The sequence below is a fragment of the Ochotona princeps genome, chromosome 4, assembly GCF_030435755.1.
Source record: "Ochotona princeps isolate mOchPri1 chromosome 4, mOchPri1.hap1, whole genome shotgun sequence".
NCBI lineage: Eukaryota > Metazoa > Chordata > Mammalia > Lagomorpha > Ochotonidae > Ochotona > Ochotona princeps.
Window position 1 is genome coordinate 56,134,821 of NC_080835.1, and position 21,539 is coordinate 56,156,359.

At 40.7% G+C, this 21,539-nt stretch overlaps 1 protein-coding gene across 1 annotated transcript in view; it reads right to left on the reverse strand.

Annotated features, from left to right (window-relative positions):
• LOC101526742 (glycerophosphodiester phosphodiesterase domain-containing protein 4-like) overlaps positions 1–19,707 on the reverse strand; it is a 65,231-nt gene extending 45,524 nt beyond the window's left edge. Inside the window, exons 1-7 of the mRNA XM_012928304.2 lie at positions 19,528–19,707; positions 17,440–17,543; positions 12,255–12,348; positions 7,479–7,538; positions 1,708–1,806; positions 1,541–1,634; positions 635–712 (exon numbers count right to left, since the gene is read on the reverse strand). Coding sequence (XP_012783758.2) covers positions 635–712; positions 1,541–1,634; positions 1,708–1,806; positions 7,479–7,538; positions 12,255–12,348; positions 17,440–17,543; positions 19,528–19,707 — 709 coding nt within the window. The remainder of the gene's footprint in view (positions 1–634; positions 713–1,540; positions 1,635–1,707; positions 1,807–7,478; positions 7,539–12,254; positions 12,349–17,439; positions 17,544–19,527) is intronic.
• Positions 19,708–21,539: the final 1,832 nt, after the last annotated feature.

Sequence of the window (21,539 nt, forward strand, 5' to 3'; positions counted from 1 at the left end):
AATATAAAAACACAGAACTGTCCAACCGGAAGACATTATTATGCAAGATTATTAGAAATAAAAAGAAAGGAAAAGCAGGGAATGGGAAGGGAAGGGCAGGGAAAGGAAGGGTAGAGCAGCCTCTCAGGAGGAATAACACGATCGTTCTGAGAAAGCCTATAAAATCACCCTAGCACACCCCTCCAAAGAGAGGGTGTTCAGTAGTTGGAGGGGTATTAACTGAAACAAGTCTGGGTTCAAAGTCAGACTCTGCTATTTCCTAATTATAATCACAAGGATGTGATTTAACCCCTCTAGGTCTTCAATTTCATCTGTAAAATGAGGTTATCTTATTGTTGACACTAACTTCACAGGGTTGTTACAACTTCTACGTCACAGTGACTTACTTATATTGCATATGTTGACATATTAAGCCATAAGGCTTATAAGTATTGACTTATTAATTAATGACCTCCTTCTTCCCTCCTCTGTCCCTGCATTGCACCACCCCTAAGCTTTATCATACCATGCCTGTGCCTTAATATGCATAAACAACATTTACTACTTTAGACTTCTGTGCATTTTATCCATTTATCCATTTTAAAGTTACCACTTATGCTTTAGTGACTTTAAAATCTAGGTCTCCAGCTCTAACCTCTTAACCTTGTGAATATATTACATCTCTTGAGGCTTTCTTCCTTGTAGTATGCTGTCCTGTATCTTCTTATTCTAACTAAAAGAATGTGAAGAAGAGTTTATTATTGCCCTATTTGAACTATTGATTCAGAAATATATTCTAAAATTTACCATCCACACAGACACATACATATCAAAATTTACCCTTCACATGCAAACACATAATATCAAAAACCAGCACCACTATCTATCCAGCCTTAATTTTGCCTACATTCTCCCATTAATTGACAACTATCTCCTATTAAACCAAGGGTAAAAATGGGAAGCCTAGAGGAAAGCAGCCCCTATTGATTTCTCAGAAAGTGTGGTGAGAATAACTCTATTTCAGAGCTGTTTAATATACATACATGATACTCTTTTGTTCCCATTATATTAGGATAAGGCATGCAGAAACCAACGGTGAAGTCAGATTATGTCTGCCTCTGTGAATCCCCAGCTATGACAGGGACTGACAGGAGACTGCTCTGAGTTCAACATGATGTACACAGGGATCTTTGGACACGGTACAGCTGAGACTCTATTTGAGTGAAAACTGAAAGAACTGTAACTTATACCAGTGCTCTATTAAACAAAAACGGCTTCTTTTTCTGCACGCCCCCCGCCCCAACTACTGCTAGTTAGAAAATATATAATACCATAGAGAAAGATCCAATTTTTCCAGAATAACTGCTCTTAAAGAAGGCCTGTTTAGTTACAGAAATACCATGACAGGCCACATGTGGTGGTGAGAACCAAAGGAGAATGCCTGAGTAACAAGCTAAACAAAGGTCAAAGAAGTATGGGAGGATAGCTACTAAATGCCTTTTTTTTCTGAGTGTAGTATGCAAGCCAAAGAAAAAACAAGGTTGTCTCCCACATGACATACCTTCTGTTTCCAAATAGATCACACAGTAGGCTACAGGCCAGGTAAAGAGAACCATCAGAGTTATACTGCACAAGTGTATGTAGGGAGCAAAGATCTGAAGAGAAAGCCAAAAGTCAGACTGGGTACATCTGGACAGTTGGTGCTAAGAGCTACAGGAGCATGCTTACCTGCAGTGATAACCCAACTGTCAGCCACTTGTCATTCCAGAATTTAAATAAAACATACAGTAAACCGACATACATCAGAATCGACAGCACAATCACAACCTGGGAAACAAAAAAGATCTTCTGACTTTCAGGCACTAGCTTTACATCAGAACTGGAATTGCATGTGTGTCCTTACTATCTCAGGGACCTCACTTAATCCTTGTAATATACTCATTTTTCCAAATCCTCAGTATTGCATGGGTTCAATCATCGCCCTTCTGTACTCATAACTGCTGTAAGCATAGCTGGAAAAATAACCCAGCTGCGTGCTTTAATGTCACCTATAAGGGTGAGTGCAATAGCTCAGCCAGTTAATCCTCTGTCTGCAGTGCTGACATCCCATATGGGTGCCAGTTTGAGTCCTGGATGTTCCACTTCTGGACCCAACTCCCTTATCTATGGCCTGGGAAAGCAACAGAGGATGACTCAGATCCTTGGTCCTTAAATGCACATGAGAGACCTGGAAGAAGCTCTAGCTTCTGGCTTTAGATCAGCTCAGCTCTGGTTGTCACAGCCATTTAGGACCAATAGACGAAAGACTCAGCTCTCCTTTTCCCAGTAAACTCACCTCTCCAATAAAAACAAAATCAAAATTTAAAAAAAGTATCACCTCTAGGTACAGCTAAGTTTTCACATGACCTATTATCTCTCAAGTGATTTCAACAATGGCCAGTAGAAACCTTCATTCCTTCTTTTTACCTCATTATACACTCAAAACAGTAAGAAGTACGTAATGTGTTATAGAGTTTCTGATGTGATTTTTCCCAAAACAGATTGTAAAGTCACAAGATCTAAAACAACTGTACTATTTATGATTATATCATTTTCTTGCAGAATATTTGGCACACAGTAATTTTTAAATAAATATTTGTTGAACAAAGCAATAAAGTCTGACACAACACTGTATATTTTTTTTCTTTTTTTTTTATTCATTGATTACATTGTATTATGTGACACAGTTTCGTTGGAACTGGGAATCACCCCACCCCTCCCCCTGCCCTCCCCCCATGTGGAATGTTTCACCTTGTTGCATATCCACTGATCAAGTACAGTTGAGATTCCCTCTTCGCAAGCATAAACTAAACATAGAGTTCAACATCTTATAGTCCAATCTAGCTCCTCAGCTTCCTGGAGAGACCCTGTCCGGTCCGAGGGCAGAACCATCAGATTATCAACCCGATCAATTAACGGCTCCAACATACCCTCAGCAACAATTAACTTCATTGTGTAACTAATAGTTATAGTATTGAGTAACCAGTACTTTGTGGCCAAATGGGCCAAGCTGGAAACCATAATGCTAAGGGAAATGAGCCAATCCCAAAAGGTCAGATACCACATGTTTGCGTTAATTTAAGATATGATATGATGTTATGTAAAACCTGTTATTTTATGTATATTATATGTTGTGTATAAACTAAAACTGAATTGACAATGAGGTGATCACAGAAGATGGTTAAGAAATTGCAATTGTTTTTAACACTGTATATTTTCTAGAAAAAGGACATTGAGATCGAGAAGGTGTTACTTTCCATCTTCCCCTTTAAATGTATAGTTTTTCTGCATCTGTATTTCCTTCTGGTCACTTCATTGCTTATTAAGTCCTTTATATAAAGAAAATGAATCCACAATGAAACTTCTCACAAAATCACTCCTTGCCAGCTTCAATGGCAAATGATGCCAAACACTGAAGGAACAACTATCCACAATATTTCATCAAGCACTTCCAGAGAGCAAGATAATTCTTTCTAACTCATCTGACAAAGTAAATGAAACATTGCTCACCAAATTTAACAACCACATAAAAACAACAAAGCACATATCAATTTTCTCCAAATTAGGAGGAAGAAAAAAACCAAAAAGAATCTATTAGTAAGCTAAACGCAACACAACACAAAGGTTGAATTATCAAATCGGCTCAGGAATCACTAATCCTACTCAATACCAAACTGTGAATGACTTAACGGATAAGTGAATAGGGCCTGGCATGATGGCCTGGTGGCTAAAGTCCTTGCCTTGCATGTGCCAGGATCCCCTATGGTGCCAGTTCATGTCCCAGAGGCCCCACTTCCCATCCAGCTCCCTGCTGTGGCCTGGGAAACCAGTTAAGAATAACCTGAAGCCTTGGGATCCTGCATCTGCGTGGGAGACTCAAAAGAAGTTCCTGGCTTCTGACTTCATATTGGCTTAGCTCTAGCGATTGCGGTCACTTAGAGAGTGAATCAGTGGACAGAAGATCTTCTTATCTGATCCCCTTCCTCTATTTTTCTGACTTTCCCATAAATTTTTTTAAAAAGGGTAAATGGATAAAAATAATGTGCTCTTAGAGAAATCTGATGTCAAATGTAGCAATTCATGGAAGCTTTTTCTTCTGTTTTGCATTTTGAGAAAACAGAAACATTGCTTCAAAATGCTTTTCTCTAGAACGTTTTTTTTTTAAGATTTTATTTTATTTTTATTGGAAGGGCAGATATACAGAGAGGAGGAGAGACAGAGAGGAATATCTTCCATCCGATGGTTCACTCCCCAAGTGGCTGCAACAACTGGAGCTGAGTCAATCCAAAGCCAGGAGCTTCTTCCAGGTCTCCCACATGGGTGCAGGGTCCCAAAGCTTTGGGTCATCTTCAACTGCTTTCCCAAGCCACAGGCAGGGAGCTGAATGGGAAGCGGGGCTGCTGGGATTAGAACCGGCACCCATATGGGATCCCAGCACGTTCAAGGCGAAGGCTTTAACTATTGCACCGGGCCCTCTTTAGAAAGTTATTTTTTTAATGTTTATTAATATAAGAGAACAGATTTCATGAATTTCATATACACAATTTTAAGAGGATAATTATATTCCCCTCCTCCACCCTCCCTTCCCCAAACTCCTACACCTTTCCTTCTTTTTGAATTTTTCCAAAACTGTAATTTTAATGCACTATATATCACAGGCTTAATGCACCACTGACCATAAAACTGAACAACTAAAAAGTCGAAACACCATAGTTCCGCAAGTGTAAAAACAATTAAATCATAACATTTGCATTTCATTCCTATACATTTTTTGGTATTCTATATTAACTACCGCATATCAAAGAAAACACATGATGTTTTCCTTTTGGTGACTCGTTTATTTCATGAAGCATAATGGCTTCCAATTGCATCCATTTTGCTATAAAAGAAAGGAGTTCATTATCTTTTTTATGGCTGAGTATATTCCATAGTGTGTGTGTATAACATTTTTAAAAGGCTTAATATTTACTTGAAAGGCAGAGTTACAGTAAGAATGATCTTCCATCCACTGGTTCACTCCCCAAATGGCGGCAATGGCCACAGCTGTGTCGATCCGAAGCCAGGAGCTTCTCCTAGGTTGCTCACTTTGGTGCAGGGGCCCAAGAACTTGCTTTCCTAGGCCATAAGTATGGAGCTGGATCAGGAATGGAGCAGTTGGGACTCCAACTGGCACTCATATGAATGCCAACACTATAACGTAGAAGCTTAGCCTACTATACCTTGGTGCTGGCCCCTATCCTATATCACATTTTCTTTATCTGGTCACCAGTTGATAGATATCTGGGTTAATCGCACATCTTAACCATTGTGAGACGAACTACAATAAAAATGGATGTACAAATTTCACATGCTGACTACATTTCATTTGGGTAAATTCCCAGGAATGGGATCATCAGGTCCATATGGGAGATATATTTTCAGATTTCTGAGGAATCTCCTTACTGTTCCATAATGGTTGTGCCACTTTACATTCCCAGCAACAGTGGATTAGGAGACCTTTTCCCTCACATCCTCACTAGCATTTTTTTTTTAACATTTTTGCCCAGATACTTTAATGTTATACTCCATCAGTTGTATCCTGCTATGTCTGCCACCACTCATTATATGTTTACAATGAAACAACCTAGCTATATCAGGTATATCCTGCTAGAAACTGTTACAGAAGAGGACTCCATAATCTTTAGATTAATAAATACTTATCTATCATATTATTAATTATTATCATTATCTGTGTTTATAAGAAGATCAGTAGAAACAGTCACAACATTTTGGGCATTTGTAGATAAAAAGTAAAGAGATTATAGGCTTACTTCTGAAGTTTTTCTTTCTGGATTTACTCTGAGTGAAATAAATTCTAAGCTCCCTGGTCAATTTCTCCTCCCAAACCTAATTATCCTGGTCCTTACTGGTTTGAAGCTCCATTTCAACAAAATGTCAATTCTTCTAATATTCTGCATCACTTATCATTGCCTATAGACTTGTAACTGGAATTATATCCCCAAATAGCTCAAAAGACACGAGCTTGGAGAACTGATATCAGTGAAGCTGGCATTATACCTCCTGTAATACTGGAATTCTATGAGCAGCAGTTTTACCCCTGACTGCTTTATTTCCACTTCATCTCCTTGCTAACACTCAAGGAAGGCAGCAGACAATAACCCAAGTATTTGGGTCTCTGCCAGCCATGCGCAAGACCTGGATGGGGGTCATGTCTCCTGGATTTGGGCTGGCCCAACCCCTAACCATGGCAGCTTTTTGGGGAGTGAAAGAGTGAATGGAAGATTTCTCTCTGTAGCTCTTCCTTTTAAGTAAATAATTTTCTTCTATAAAGAATTAATATCAGGAAAGATTTCATAAAGTATGTGTGGGGATGAATTCTAAGGGAATGAGACAAGGATATAAGAAGATAATTTTCTATTAGGAAAAATTTATACAAGTATTCATGCTAAAAATTTTGGCTTCCATATATCAGAATTCAGGCAGAAATTAGTATTTAGCGGAAATATTGGCTCAGAAGTAGCCCATGCTGAATGAAACTGGGATGACAGTAATGTACTGGCATCAGATAGAAGAAACAATCTACAGGCTTATTGGAAAAAAGCTGCCAGAATGGTTATCACCCCTGAGAAGCAAACCCTCCCTCTTTGGGAAGGCTCAAAGAGCTTTGGAAAACACACTGGTGGCAAAAGTGCTGGCATCATTAAAAGCCACTGTAATGCCTATCATCTACACATGCTCAAAGGTGGAAAGATGGAGCTATTAAAATGGGCCTAAGGATTTCTGAAGGAATGATGAGATTCTGCTATGGAGGAGAACAAGCAGTACTAACCGGGGATTCCAACGAGAACTGTCCGAGAGCACAAGAAGACAGGCAGGGATGTCACTGATAGTTGAAATCAAGATGCTCAGCAGGAGTTCGGATAAACTCAAGTAAGGATAGGAACTACTGCTTATTTACCTGGACCCAAATTCATGGGACACTTTTGCCCCATGTTGTAAAGCTGTGCTCTTCTCTTACCTTTTCCTCCCAGGGACCTGCTGAGGAGGAGGAGAGCTAAGAGGATCACCATGCTTGCATCACATCTGCAGGATTCTAGTCTTGGATTGCACCCAATACAGCAGAAAGTTTAAAGATTAATAGGGAGTGGTTTATCTCATTATAGTGAACTGAAACAGAACATTCTTGTGACCAATAAGGATTTGAAAAAGCAAAAAAAAAAAAAAAAATCTTAAGATTTGAGATGGAAAAAATGGGCTCACAGAGTTACGTAGTAAGAAAGAATAAATAAATTTATGGTTTAGCTGTTTATGTCCTTCAGTCTATGAGGTGTAACTGTTAGAAGTGCAACTGAATCAGCTACAATCGTATCAGTATGTATCTTCTCTCTGAGGAACACTGAAGGCAAAGTGACTCTGTGTGTCAAACTGAATGCCAAGGGCTCCTATGGGCATGCTCCTACCTTATGACACCAGTACATCTCGAGTTTGATTTGCTCCCGAATCAGCAAAATTCCAACTATCTGCAAAAGGAAAGAAGAAAGACAAGGTTGTTTTGAAATCACCAAGCTGCTGCCCAAATCACTGTTCTGGAGCTCAAACTCTTTCACAGTCAGTACTACATTCCCTTTTCAGCCTCTGGGAGTTCACCATGCCGTTCCTCCACCTCACTGACCCTTCCACAGCCACTTTAAACATGACCTCCTGTTAGTAACTCCCACCAGCACCTCCAAGAACATTATGAGATTTCATAATAATTCACCACACTGATGGCCTTCTTCAGTTCCTGTCTACCTCATTCCCCCACGATGGACTTTACACCTGCTTTTACTTGGAGTTTTAGACAACAGAGGTCACGGGATATCCTTCCCAAGTCACTGAAAAGCTTTTCCTTGAGAATTCAACGTTGATGCTGCAATTGCTGTCAACACTGGTAAATATTCAATCTCTGAGATCCACACCTGAATCCCACTGGTAAATATTCAGTCTATCTGAAATCGGCATCTGATTCTAGCCAGTCACTGAGTCAACCTGGGGCTGGGAACTGGTAACAGGAGTCCTCAAATAGCAATATTAATGATATATGCACAAGTGTTTTATCAAAATTATTCCACTTGTTCTTTATTCAGCCTGATAAAATGCCATTTTACTAAGTATTATCATTCTATTGTGAAAAAAGGAGAGGCTCAGTCACCTAAGTATAACAGCTGTAAACAGAATTTTTGTCTCCCTCTTTTTTTTTTACTGTTGTTGTCATCATATTTATCTGAGAGAAAGAGAATAAAGTATAAAACATATTGTTATTTATGCTGCCTTATTGGACACCAGCACTTGTCCCTTACTTAGTAGCTAACTATATCATTTCAGGCTTATTGTGAAAGAAAGTAATAGTAGAGACCAGATTTTGGCTCAAAACACTGATTTCATTTCCACTTCTTCAACTAAAAGGAAAGTTTCCAATTTGGCTATCTATAGCATCCTTTGCACCCAACTTCCAAAACGATATTTCTGAAATAGTTACTTTTTGTCAAAATGTTTAACTCTTTTTTAAAATTATTATTTTAGATGATGTTTACATAGTTGATCAGGGTGGGAAGGATCCTGGGTTAGGGAGAAGTGGGTGTGATCATTGTTTCCAAACTTTCTGTTTCTTCTTCCCATTACTGGGGGAAAGGGAAAGATAAGGGGATAGGCCATACCCAGCTTCCCAACCATCCCAGTACCTGAGGATGGGGAAAGGCCACCTGATATCAACCCAGGGTCACAATGTAGCACATGCTCTGAGGGTTCTGCCCAGGTGGATGTGATAGTTCCAAAATGCTGTTGATCTTGCTGATCTATAGATAAGAATTCACTTCCAATGTCTATTGGTTGACACAGTCGACCTTAGAGTCTCCATTTGCCCAGATATTTGCTGTCATTGTCTGGCTGATGTAGTTGCTCGCATTTTCTGTTCTCCCATTCTCTGCCATGGTACCAAATGTTCTCTGCAAGCTCCAATGGGCCACTATGTACTCTATGTGCACTATGGTCTGCTGTCGAGCACTCCATCCTTTACACCTACGTGGACCAGTTCTCCTAGGTAAGCTCATGGACCAAGGCCAGGCAACCCAGGCCAAGATGGAACCCCTGACCCTTGGGACTCATGGATCCAGAACCCATCATGCAGGTGGTCCCTTGCCGGAGTCCAGCTCCAGCCGAGAGTTCGGAGCTCGGGAAGGGTGCGTGGAGTCGGCGATAAAGAAAGACACAGACACTGACATTTGGTGCGTTCTCACAACAGCCCAAGAAAAAGCTGTCCTTTATATTTACTCAAAACCTCACAAGCTTCTGCACAAGCAACTAATTGTTCTATTTTTTTACTTCAAGACTAAGGGGGCATGTACAGACATTCGGTCATTCCGTCTGCACTTCAGGGATAATTCTTTAGAACACTGTATTCATATTCTTCAAAGCAAGCCATTATTCATTCTTCAACAGTAGCCATGGAGCGGCAGCCAGGACTCCAAGGCCAAGGCACATGCGATTACCTGCTAATCAGTAGTACATTCCTACCACATTTCTATTTCTACATCTTGCCGATTATTTAATGGGAAAATAGTTTACAAGGGAAAAAATATAAATCTAAAAGCAAAAATTACAAATATTAAATCCCTCTACAACTATAGACCCTGCAACCCCATAAATAAAATAATCAAAAACATTTTTCTTTAATAAAAGCATCCTTAATTCCTCTAGCTAAAAATTATAAAAGCGGCTAAAACAGCTATATTTTCTATGCTCCAAAAAATTGCAAAAACAGGCTAGCCTATAAAATAACAATAACTATACTTATTGCCATAGCAATTTCAGCTCTCACTCCCATCACTGCATTCCCGTGGGTCCACTGGGTGCTACCTGACTGGCCAGGCCCTGGAAAGGAGGCAGATCCGCATCACCTGTGACCTCCTGTCTTCCTGCTGCCTCCTGGCCTTGAACCAGTCATTATTTTAGAGCAGGGAACTCGTGCAGTGCTCCCAACAGTCCCTAAGACCCGGGCCAGGTGACCCAGGCCCCTCTAGACTCCCCACCCCGGGACTCATGGATACAGTACCCACCATGCAGGAGGACCCAAGGACTTGGGTCAGACGACCCACGACCTTCCAGCCCCACCCCCTCCCAGCCCCAGGGCTCATGGAACAGGCAACCACCATGTGACTCAGGCCCTACTGGATCCCCCACCACTGGGGCTCACAGACCCAGTACTCACCACACAGACAGGCCCAAGGACCTGGACAAGGTGACCCAGGCCCTACTGGAACCTCTACCACTGGGGCTCATGAGCCCAGCACCCAGCACCCCTAGACTGGCATGGCTCATCTTACCTCAGCATCCACCAGTGGGTGCTTCAGTCTAGTTTGATCCAACCTGCCCCCGGTTCCATCCTATGCTGGTTGGTGCCACAGCCTAGCCTTGTCCATTCAGTCCCCCATACCATTTCCAGTGTGAACTGGCTGGTGTTGCAGCTCAACCTGGCCTCTCCTGGTTCTCAGATCTGCAAGTGGATGTTATGAACTGGCCTGGCCTAGTCCTCTCCCAGACTTTACCCACATATATGCCAGTGAGTACTATAACCTGGGCTGTTCCTTGCCTTGATTCTTGCACTTACCTGCAAGCTGACAAAGGAGTTTTCCAAGCCCCTCTACCTGGTCTCCTCCGAGTGGCAGATTTCAAGTACCAGTTGGTCCTTGACCCAGGCTGACTTTGTCTACCTCTTGTCCTGGCAAGAACAGTGTCCCTGCCCAACTGGTCCATATACTTTCTGGTTATTATTGGTTGTTGCAGCCCAGCCACACCTGGTCCGTGCCCAGACACAGATCTCACATGGTTCAGTGGGAGTCGACACCTAGCCCAGTCTCTTCTATACCCACCCTGGATCTCACAAGTACCACTGAGTGCTACGGTCTAGTCCAGTTTGGCATTCCCCAGACCCAGGGAGATTGGGGCCATGTCCAGCCCAGCCCAATGCCCCAAATCTGGCCCTCTCACTCACCAGATGAAACGTTCAAAATGATATTCCTAAAATAAAGTTACTTTTTGTCAAATGTTTCACCCTTGTTTTCTGGCATTCTAATATATTCCACATATTTTCTCAGCAATCATTTCCCCATTTTTCTTCATTATGCTGTACATCCTAATAGAATTGATCTTTCCCTCTTTATAGAATGTTCATTTTTTTTCTGTCTGGTAGATTTTCTCCTGGTGTTCCTTTAGCCCAGAATGTTCTCTACAAATCCCATATCTGTATCTAGTAACTCTTTAAGACAACCATTCTAATGAAAAGTCTTATTTCATTATTTTGGTTGGCAGTCATGTCTTTCTTTTCACATCCTTTCAAGAACTTTATTTAGGACTTTGTGATGATAATTATAACATCCCATCTGCGTCAGACCTAGTTGCCCTACTAGATTCTAAACACTGAAGGAACAGTTATAAGTTTCCATTTCATATCTATCTCTGTGAAATATTCTGAATGAAAACAAAACCTGTATGTTTTATGGATTTCCACATACTTAGTACTTTATTATTCCAATATTATACTTTTATAATAATTAATATATTTTATTGAAGGCAAAATGATACAAATACCAGATTTGGGGAGGGTTTCTTCTGTATCAAGCTGGGTATCAGTTGGGACAGGAAATGGTGAAGTTGGAGAAAGATTTTTTTTCTCTAAATACGAGCAAAATTGGAACTGAAAAACTATGTTCAACATTATTTTCCTATCATGGCTTTTATTACCATTCTTTTAACACTGCACAACTTTCTGACAGCATGTAAGGCAACAAAGGAAGGGACATACTAACAAATAAAGACTATGGCTAAAAAGTAATTTGTATCTGACCTAGGGACTAGCATTTGCACATACAATGTATTCAACAAACTAATTCATAAGGCTCATAAAGACTGCTTATTTGAATCTGTGGGCATCTAAAATGACAATTCTGACTGAATCATAGGATAGATCATAAAACAGAGGAATGGAGAAAGAATGTGTTGCCAACCTTTCAATGGGCAAAGTTGGTAAGACACATTCTCTAAGCACTAGTCCAACTTCCAATTCCTTGTGCCTAAAATCCAAGTAGCTAATGTAAACCCCAACTCAACTTAGACACAGGTAATATGAACTACTGGATACTATATTGCATAAAGGAAGACTTCCTGAGGCTACTCAAAGACAAATGGGAAGCATTACTCACCAACAGCAATGAAGTGTAGGCAGTCAGGATCCAAAATAAACTCAGAAAAATTATGGAAGCGAAGACCCAGACTCCTGTTCCTAGAAAAATGACCCTGAAAAATGTGTTTCAATGCTTAAAATAGAGCAGAAATCAGCAGCATCTCCATCTATGATGAGGACAAGCAGACCAATTGAGGCATAAGAAAATGGAGGGAGATAAGGAGAGAGATAGTTTGCAAACAGAGCTGTGGAAGTTTTAGGAATATTTACTTGGAGCTTTAAGTTCATCCTATGGACAGATGAGAACATTAACTGGGTTTTATTTTAATTGGAAGGATTTTTTAAAAAATGTTTAGAAAAAGTATATCTTACTCAAAATCCACATAATACAGAAATTCTGCAACATCAAGAGAAAAAAGATAAATCCCATAATTTCCACATATTATTCAAACTACTATTTTTCATTTTGATAGGCTTCTCATTATGTTCATATATAGTCTTCCAAAACTGTAATCACAGCCACCATATTAACTGCTGTCTTAACTGACTATTCTGTTCCTAAAGTAGCATAAGACAGGATTTTAAAAATATATATTTAATTCACTTGAAAGGCACACTAAGAGAATAAGAGTAAAAGGGAGGAAGGGAGGGAGGGAGGGAGGAAAGGGGAGAGAGATTCTTCAATCTACTGATTCACTCCTCAAATGGCCAAAAATCCACGGCTGGACCAGGCAAAGCCAAGAGCCTCCCATGTGATTTGCAGGGGCCTCATTACTCTAACCAACTATGCTGCTTTCACAAACAGATTATCAGGGAGCTAGACTGGAAGCAAAGCAGTTGAGCCAATACTAATACATGGGATGCCAGCACTGCAGGCAGCAGCATGAATTACTAATGATTTCTTAAGGAGAAACAATGGTATAATCAGTTTAGGAATTACATGTCAAATAGTTTAGATTTTTCATTTTAAGATAACAGAACTTAACCATTTCCCCTACAAAAGATGAATGAATTAAATTTATAAAACTATAGATACACGGGGCCTGGTACAGTAGCCTAGTGGCTAAAGTCTTGGCCTTGCACACACTGGGATCCCATATGGCTGCTGGTTCATGCCAGCTGCCCTTATTCCCACTAAACTCCCTGCTTGTGGCCTAATCAGAGACCATTCTTAAACATCTGTTTCTCTAGAACTGCCAGAGATATCCAATTTCATACCTGTGAGGTACAGAGCAGCAGAACCACTATGAGTGATAAACAATAAGATACATACTATATGAATTACACAATTATCAGAATTAGAGAAATCTGGGAAGGAGGTTGTTGCCTCTGGAAATGGTGCTCAGTATAGAAGTAGGTATGTATGTATGTTTTTATAAGAAAGGAAGGGTATAAAAGGAGGGCAAGGGGGAGATGATGTTCTATCTGCTGGTTTATGCCTCAACGACTGCAACAGGTATTGCTGGGCCAGAACAAATTCAGGAACCCTAAATTTCACCCCAATCATGCACATGAGTGACAGGAATCCAATTAATTTGGCTTTCATTTCCTACCTGCTATGTATATTGTTAACAGGAATCTCGATGGGGTAGTATTTGATTTTAAGTCCCTATACAAGGGTACTTAAAAAATTCATGGAAGATAAAAGTTTATTTGGTGCAGAAACATTCAGAACACATATACGGGGTCTTCAAAAATGCATAGATAATAATTTTTCACAACATAATGAGTTCATCTTCTAATTCTACTTTCCACACTCATTAAGGTATTCTTGTCTGTCAGGCAGACTCACAGTAAGGAAGAAAAGTTAGCTATCAACTGGAGAGAGCAAACACAAATTAGAACCTCTACCTTGAAGGATGACTTGGAACTCATAAGGACAAATTCAACCCTGTAACTGACTTTCATCACCTTTCACCTCTAACGACAATGCAAAACTATACAATCTAACACTCTGTTATGAAGTCAAATGACAACCTGGTTAAAGGCTCAAAGAGCCAAACAAAAGAAGAGATGTGAGCAAAGGTGGAGCTGCAGATCCAGATGCTTCCCTCACAATAAGGTGATGCTGTCGGTCAGAAAGCATGAATGCACGCAAAGTGCTTGTTATCTTTCACTACTCTTCGGAGCATAAAATGCAGCTGCTGCCTCACCTCTTTCTTTTTTTTAAAGATTTATTTATTTTTATTGGAAAGACAGATATACAGAGAGGAGGAGAGACAGAGAGGAAGATCTGTCCGATAATTCACTCCCAAGTGACCACAACGGCTGGAGCTAAGGAGCTCCAGGAAGCCAGGAGCTTCTTCCAGGTCTCCCACGCAGGTGCAGCGTCCCAAAGCTTTGGGCCGTCCTCAACTGCTTTCCCAGGACACAAGCAGGGAGCTGGATGGGAAGTGGGGCTGCTGGGATTAGAACTGGCACACATATGGGATCCTGGCGCGTTCAAGGCAAGGGGTTTAACCATTACGCTATCACGCCAGGCCCCACCTCTGCTTTCTAAATCTTATGTCAATTTCTCTTGAAACAAACTGCATAGGGCAGAAAACTGAATTTCCAGCCTGGCTGAGTTATCAATGCAAGTCACCAAAGGCATTAAACAGAAGATCGATGAAGCCCAAGAGAAGCTGGTATTGTAGTATAGTGGTTAAGGCCCCCACTTGCAACACCAGCATCCCATATGGATACAGGCTGCTCCACCTCTGGTTCTACTCACTGCTAATGGCCTGGGAAAAGTAGTGAAAAATGGTCCAAGTGCTTGGGCCGCTATCACCTACTTGGTTGAAGTTCCTGGCTTCTACCTGGCCTGCTCCCAGCCATTGTGACCATATGGAAAATGAATCAGTGGAAGGAGAATAGATTAATCTCTCTCTCTCTTTCCCTCTCTTTCCGTAACTCTTTCAAATAAAAAAAAAGAGTCTTAAAAAAAGAGCTTTAAGAACGTCAAGAAAATAAAAACAAAATTACACTTATAACCATCACAGATTTACTAAAAATTATGAAAAGAAAACTCACAGGGCATATTTAAAAAAGGATAATCTTGACAATCAAAAGAACAGAATTAAGGTGAACAGAAAATTAGAAGTTTTCTTTATTTCTTAAAAAATATATTTATTTTTATTTTAAAGGGAGATTGTAGAGAAGATAAGAGACAGAGAAAGATCTCCATCTGTTGGGTCACTCTCCAAATGGCTGCAATGGCTGGAGTTGAATCGTTCTGAAGCCAGGAGCCAGGAGCTTCTTCTGGGTTTCCAACAAGGGTTCAGGGTCATCCTCCACTGCTTTCCTAATCCACAAGCAGGGAGCTGGATCAGAAATAGAGTAGCCAGAACAAGAACTGGCGCCCAGATGGGATGCCAGCACTTACAGGCGGATGATTAGCCTATTGACCAACTGTGCTGGGAACCAACAGAAGTTTTCTTAAAACAATTAAAGTGGCCCCAGTGCGGTAGCCTAGTGGCTAAAGTTCTAACCTTACATGTGCTGGGACATCATCTGGGCATCGGTTTGTGTTCCAGGCAGCCCTGCTTCCATCCAGCTCGGTGCTTGTGGAAGTCAAGAAACAGCCCAAAGCCTTGAGACTCTACACCTATACGGGAGACCTGGAAGAGGCTCTGGGTTCCTGGTTTTGGATCAGTTCAGCTCTGGCTGTTGCAGCCACTTAGGGAGTGAACCAGCAGACGGAAGATCTCTCTGTCTCTCCTCCTCTCTGTATATGACTTTCCAATAAAAATAAATCTTTAAAAAAGGACAACTAAAGCAAGATAATATAAAAAGAAATCCAAAGCACTAAAAGAAAAACCTGCAATTAGAAAATTGTGGTCAACTAAAATATCCTTCAAGGATGAATATTTAATAGTCATTTTCACAAAAATAAAAACTGAGAATATGTTACAAGCAGATTCTTATCACTGGGAAACAAGGAATTTTTTTACAAAGGAAATTATAAATAATAGATTAAAGATCAGAGATACATGATAAAAAAAGAGTAGTAAAAAGGAAATAATAAATCTAAATGAGTGTTAACTACACAAAAAGCTAATAATATCACTTTTGATTGAAAATACACTTTGGATTAAAACATCAGATGATAATAGCATACAGTTTAAGAGGAGGTAAATAAAGTTAAGGTGTTTCAAGGTCCTTGAGAAAGGTTAAATATTAACATTAAACTTTGACTGATGAGTAAAGATTACTATGTGCAACTTTCAGGGTAAGTAGAGAAGAAACAAAAGTGGGCAGGACTTTGTGCCCAGGAGATCTCTGTACAGTTCACGCACTAGCATGGTGAGGACTTAGCAACAGTGGCCTCGCCCCGCTGAGGAACGTGGGGGGCAGGAGGTGAGGCAGTGGCTTCACTCACGGTCACGATCACTTCCCTCCACAAACAAGGAGGCCTGCCACGCTCAACTTGTGTATCATTCTAGACTCTCACCCCACACTTGAGCGCTGGCCAGAGAACCCTGGCCTGAACCTGAACATTCCACTGGACGTGCACTGAGGAGTGGTCACTCTACCAAACCACAGGGGCATAATTTAAAATTAAAAAACCATCAAGAAGAAAATCTCACAGATGCCCAAAAGTAAATGCAGAAACACTGAGGAACAAGGACAACTTTATGACCCTCCAAAAGGAACAAAACAACTCTTCAGTATTAGCATGCGAACATGCAGAGATTGATAAAATGCTTGAAATGAATGGAGGAAGATAATCACAGGATTACTCAAAAGCACAAAGAAACAAACAGAGCTAAAGAAATCCATATGATATGGATGATAGATTCTTCAAAGGTAGTGAAATTCTGGAGAAATCAAATAGAAACATTATAAATGAATAATTCAAAACTCCAAACATAGAAAATACAGTGGCAAGCCTCAACAGAAGAAACAGAAGAAACAAGACAATCTTTTCAAAAGGATGCTGAGAAAATTGCATTTGTTTTTACACCTACATTTTGTTGAGTGTCACTATTGTATTCCTCCAGTAATCTGATGGCATCCCATCAGATTTAGCTTCTTGAGGTATAAAGTAGGGCTCATTTCCTATCTTTGCCTCCGATTCAGGCCGCTCCCCCACAAGCTATAGAAAACTCTAATTTTGATCCATTTCCCTACTATGCCACACGGTTTCAGTCTGAGGTAAAATTCACATGACTATCAAACCAAAGAGCTCTAACAGAAATGAAAATACAAAAGCAGCAGCTTACCAATTAAGGCCGAAGTATTCATTTGAGATTTCTATCCACACGAACAGCAAAAGCACAGATAAGAGAAATGAAATCACCAGTACTACAAAACAGAATTGCTCTCTCTGGAAAGAAAAAGAACTCAATGTTAGCTCCACTGTTGTCCATTGAGGTAACACTGAACTCAGTGTTACCTCAGTAATGTCTGCATTCCTGTCCAAGCTCAGGACACATGAGCTGCCCAACATCACCATCTGCAGGCTGGAGGGACCACTGCTTCCTCTGCACCCCAACTGAATTCAACATGCTCACTTGCTAGATCACATGGAGCCATGATTATGCACTTATGTGCTTATGTCTGATGTTATGGCATTTTTACCTTGAGGAATAGAAACTTGTATAACCAGTCCCTATACTGGTTATAGCTGGAGATCTTTGAGTGTAGATTGCTCTCAACAATCATCATCTGAATCATCTAGGCTTCACCTATCAAATGTTTGGTGTTCCATTCATGAATTTATTTCTCCATTATTCATCAGCTCATTCAGTCATTCATCTATCCACTGAGGAGCGGAAAGAGAAACCAGACTAAGGGAACAAGCATTTTAAATAGCTGTTTTGTTCTACTACAATGCTAGGGACTTCCCAAGACTCTTTCTTTTCTATATTTTAAATTCTATTTTATGATTCAGTTCCATAGGCTCCGGGATTTCCTCTCCCACCTCCCCAAGTTCCCTTCCCCCATTTATTTCCCTTTATTACTGCAATGTATAGTCTTTCATCAACAGTCGTAAATCTATCATTCTGCCATTTACATATATCCTAATATTGTAGGTATAGTCGATGGCAGTGCTATATACTTTTATTTATATAAACGGAACAAATTAAATTTATTTCACATATATAGATATAAGAGCATAATGATACTTCTTACAAGTCATTTTTGTTAAATTCACTTCTCAAAAGAACCGTATGAGTTAGGTACCATAAGCCTCATTTTGCAGAAGAAAACACCGAGATGTAAAGTAATTGACTTAGGATGACCCAGCTAAGACATGGCAGGGGCGGGAGTGGAACCCAGAACCAGGTAAGCTCAGAGCCAGGAAGGTTGGTCTCTTTATGGAGATAGGAGTAAACTGAAGCTTCACAGCTATCCCAATCACTGAAAATCACAGTCATGCCATGGGTGCCACTCTCTCCGGGAAGATCAGATTTGGGTTGCCATCTGATTGTAAACTTAAATGATTCTGATTAACATCAGAAATTATACTTGTTTGGGACAATTTTCAACTTGTTAAAAACAAAGAATCTATCCTGCCCTGAATAAACTCCAAAGTTACTGTAATAAGAATTTTAAAAAAGGGAAAACACTGAAATAGCAGAGTAAATAGGACAGAAGCAACTTGGCAGGAAAAATATGGGGACTAAAATTTCCTCCCACCCTGGGGCAGTCTCCCATGTCTCATCCCTTTTCTTATGCTTCCCAACTCGGACACAGGAAATCAGAGATCAAACTGGTCAGGTTCTTGGTGCAAGCAAGTGAATGCACATCTCACTTCAGTGTGCTCATCATCCAATCTCATACACCAAACAGCCCAACACAGGGTCCCCACCTATGACTTAGAGAAAAAAAAAAAAGGCCTTCAATAGGGTTGGATTATATACCTTCTCCAGCCTTATTAGACATTTTACCAGGAAAAATCAGTCACTAGCTTGATCACTAATAAAGGCATATTATTTCCCACTTGCCTTTTTGTTTCTTACAAAAATAGGTAGCTCAATTGAAAAACTCACCAAGAAGAGTGAATTAGAGATTAAAACATGCAAACATTCCTGTAAAAATATCTAACTGCACACCAACTTCTCTTTTTCAAGGTTCACCGAATGCATAAATGCAAAATAAAGAAAAAAAGAATAGAAGTGAAAGAAAATAAATACATCAATTACATTTCAGGAAGCCTAACTTTGGCTCTAGAATTGGTGCATTACTTTTTTGGAAGAACTTGAGGCCCCAAACCTATAGTCCTGGAGACTAACAAGCCTTCACTGAGTGAAGGACCAGTCCCCTGCTCCCCGCGTCAGAAAACAGTACATCCCCCATCTCTGTACCCGAGAACAGCAACATGATCCAAGTTTGGCTTTCTCCCACTGTTTGTATTTCCAGTGACAACTGTAGCAGCCTGTAAGCAGGATGATATAGCATTTCTGGCTGAAGGATTTTTGAACCCATGAACTGTCCTTTTTCGATTCTCTTCTCTCTGAGGACTCAATCTTGTCATTCTTATGCATGATGCACCCTTTTGCTGAAAGGACAAATAAAATAGTCAGGATCCACTATAGTTCCTATTACTGTATTATTGTATTATTCGAAGTCATTCTATAGAGAATTAAGTACTTTTAAAATATATATATTGAAAGGTAGAGTGACAAAAGGAAGGAGAGTTGGAGGGATCTTCCCATCCACTATTTCACTCGCCAAAGCTGAGTCAGGCTGAAACCAAAAGCCAGGAACTCCATCTGGATCTCCCACGGAGGTGGCAGTGATCCAAAAACAAATCTCTTGGGCCATAATCCATCAACTTTCCAGGCATATAAACAGAAAGCTGGATTGGCAGAACAGCTAGTACTGGAATTAGCATTTCAATACATGATGCCAGCAGCACAAGTGGTAGTCCAATCCACTATGTAACAACACTGATCCATGTAAAGAAAATTCTATCAAAGACAGATGGACTTTTAAAAAATACGATCAAGAATAATATGTTGGATTTTGGGAACAACAGTGGAGCTTTATCATGCCTTCCTACTAACTTGTTGACTACTTGCTGTAGCCATCATACCATTCTAGGTTTACTTCTCTTACCTCTAAAACAGGACCATACCCTCTATTCCAGATAACTAATGCTAAAAGCACTGACTATATATACATATGTATTTGTGTATGTATGTGCACACATATGCTTTTAAGATCTTTTTATTTGAAATGAAGACTTTTATATAGAGAGAGAATTCTTCGACCCACTAGTTCACTCCCCAAATGGCTGCAATAGACAGAGCTGAATTGATTCAAAGCTGAGAGCCAGGAACTTCTTCCTAGCCTCACAAGTGAGTACAGAGGCCAAGGTCTTGGACCATCCTCTACTGTTTTCCCTAGCCACAAGCTGGGAGCTGGATCAGAAGTGGGATGCTCAGCTGGCAGAAGCTGGCACTGGGGGCTAGTTCTGTCAAGTTAAACCACAGAACCACCTGGAGAGTGCATAATCTGGGAGTGGCTTGGGAGGGCAATAGTGGGCTCTGTCCCTCTTGGGTTACCACCCTCACAGAAGAGCACAAAAACTAGGACAGGGGCTGGGGTGGCTAGACAGAGAGGCACCCAACAACATCCGTGAGGGCTGGCTAGTTGAGTTGGTTAGATGGTACAAGGCTTTAATACCCATTGACATGTATGAGCAGAAGGGGATGTGGGACAGACTGGACTAGTCTGCTGTACATACTGGCAAGCCAGGGCAGGGGCAGGCCTGGTGGGGGTTATTGTGGGTTGCTCCAACTAGCCTGCAGCTCCCACTGGTTTGTTTGAGGGCCAAGTATGTGCTGGGCAGAACCAGGCTGGACTGTAGCACCCATATTTTCCAGTGGAAGACAGGGATGGAAACAGAACCAACCCAGCAATTACAACCACCAGCTAATTGGAGTGATGAACTGTGCCGGGCCCTGTGCTTGCTAGTACATACAAGAATCTGGTCTGGGAACACCTCAGACAAAGTCTCTTTGGGGATCTCCCCAGTCGAACTGCCGGACTTGGAACCCTAGCCATGAAAAGACAGAGGACAGAAGTAGTACCACCTGAGCTATATGTTGGCAGTGAAAAACGGGGCAAATGGAGACTCTAAGATGGACTATGTCAATCAGTGGATTCTTCCACAACCTCATCGTGCCTGGAGTGGAGAGACTGGCAGCAATTCATAACTGTTGAACTTTCGGGACCACTTGAGCAAGACCCTCGGAGCAAGCCCCACATCGGAGACCTGGGGAGGGTGGGAGACTGGGTGGGGTTTCTCCCTTAAAATCCCCTTTTACATCAGATATATGAAGGAAACAATATATTTAAAATTTTTTTTTTA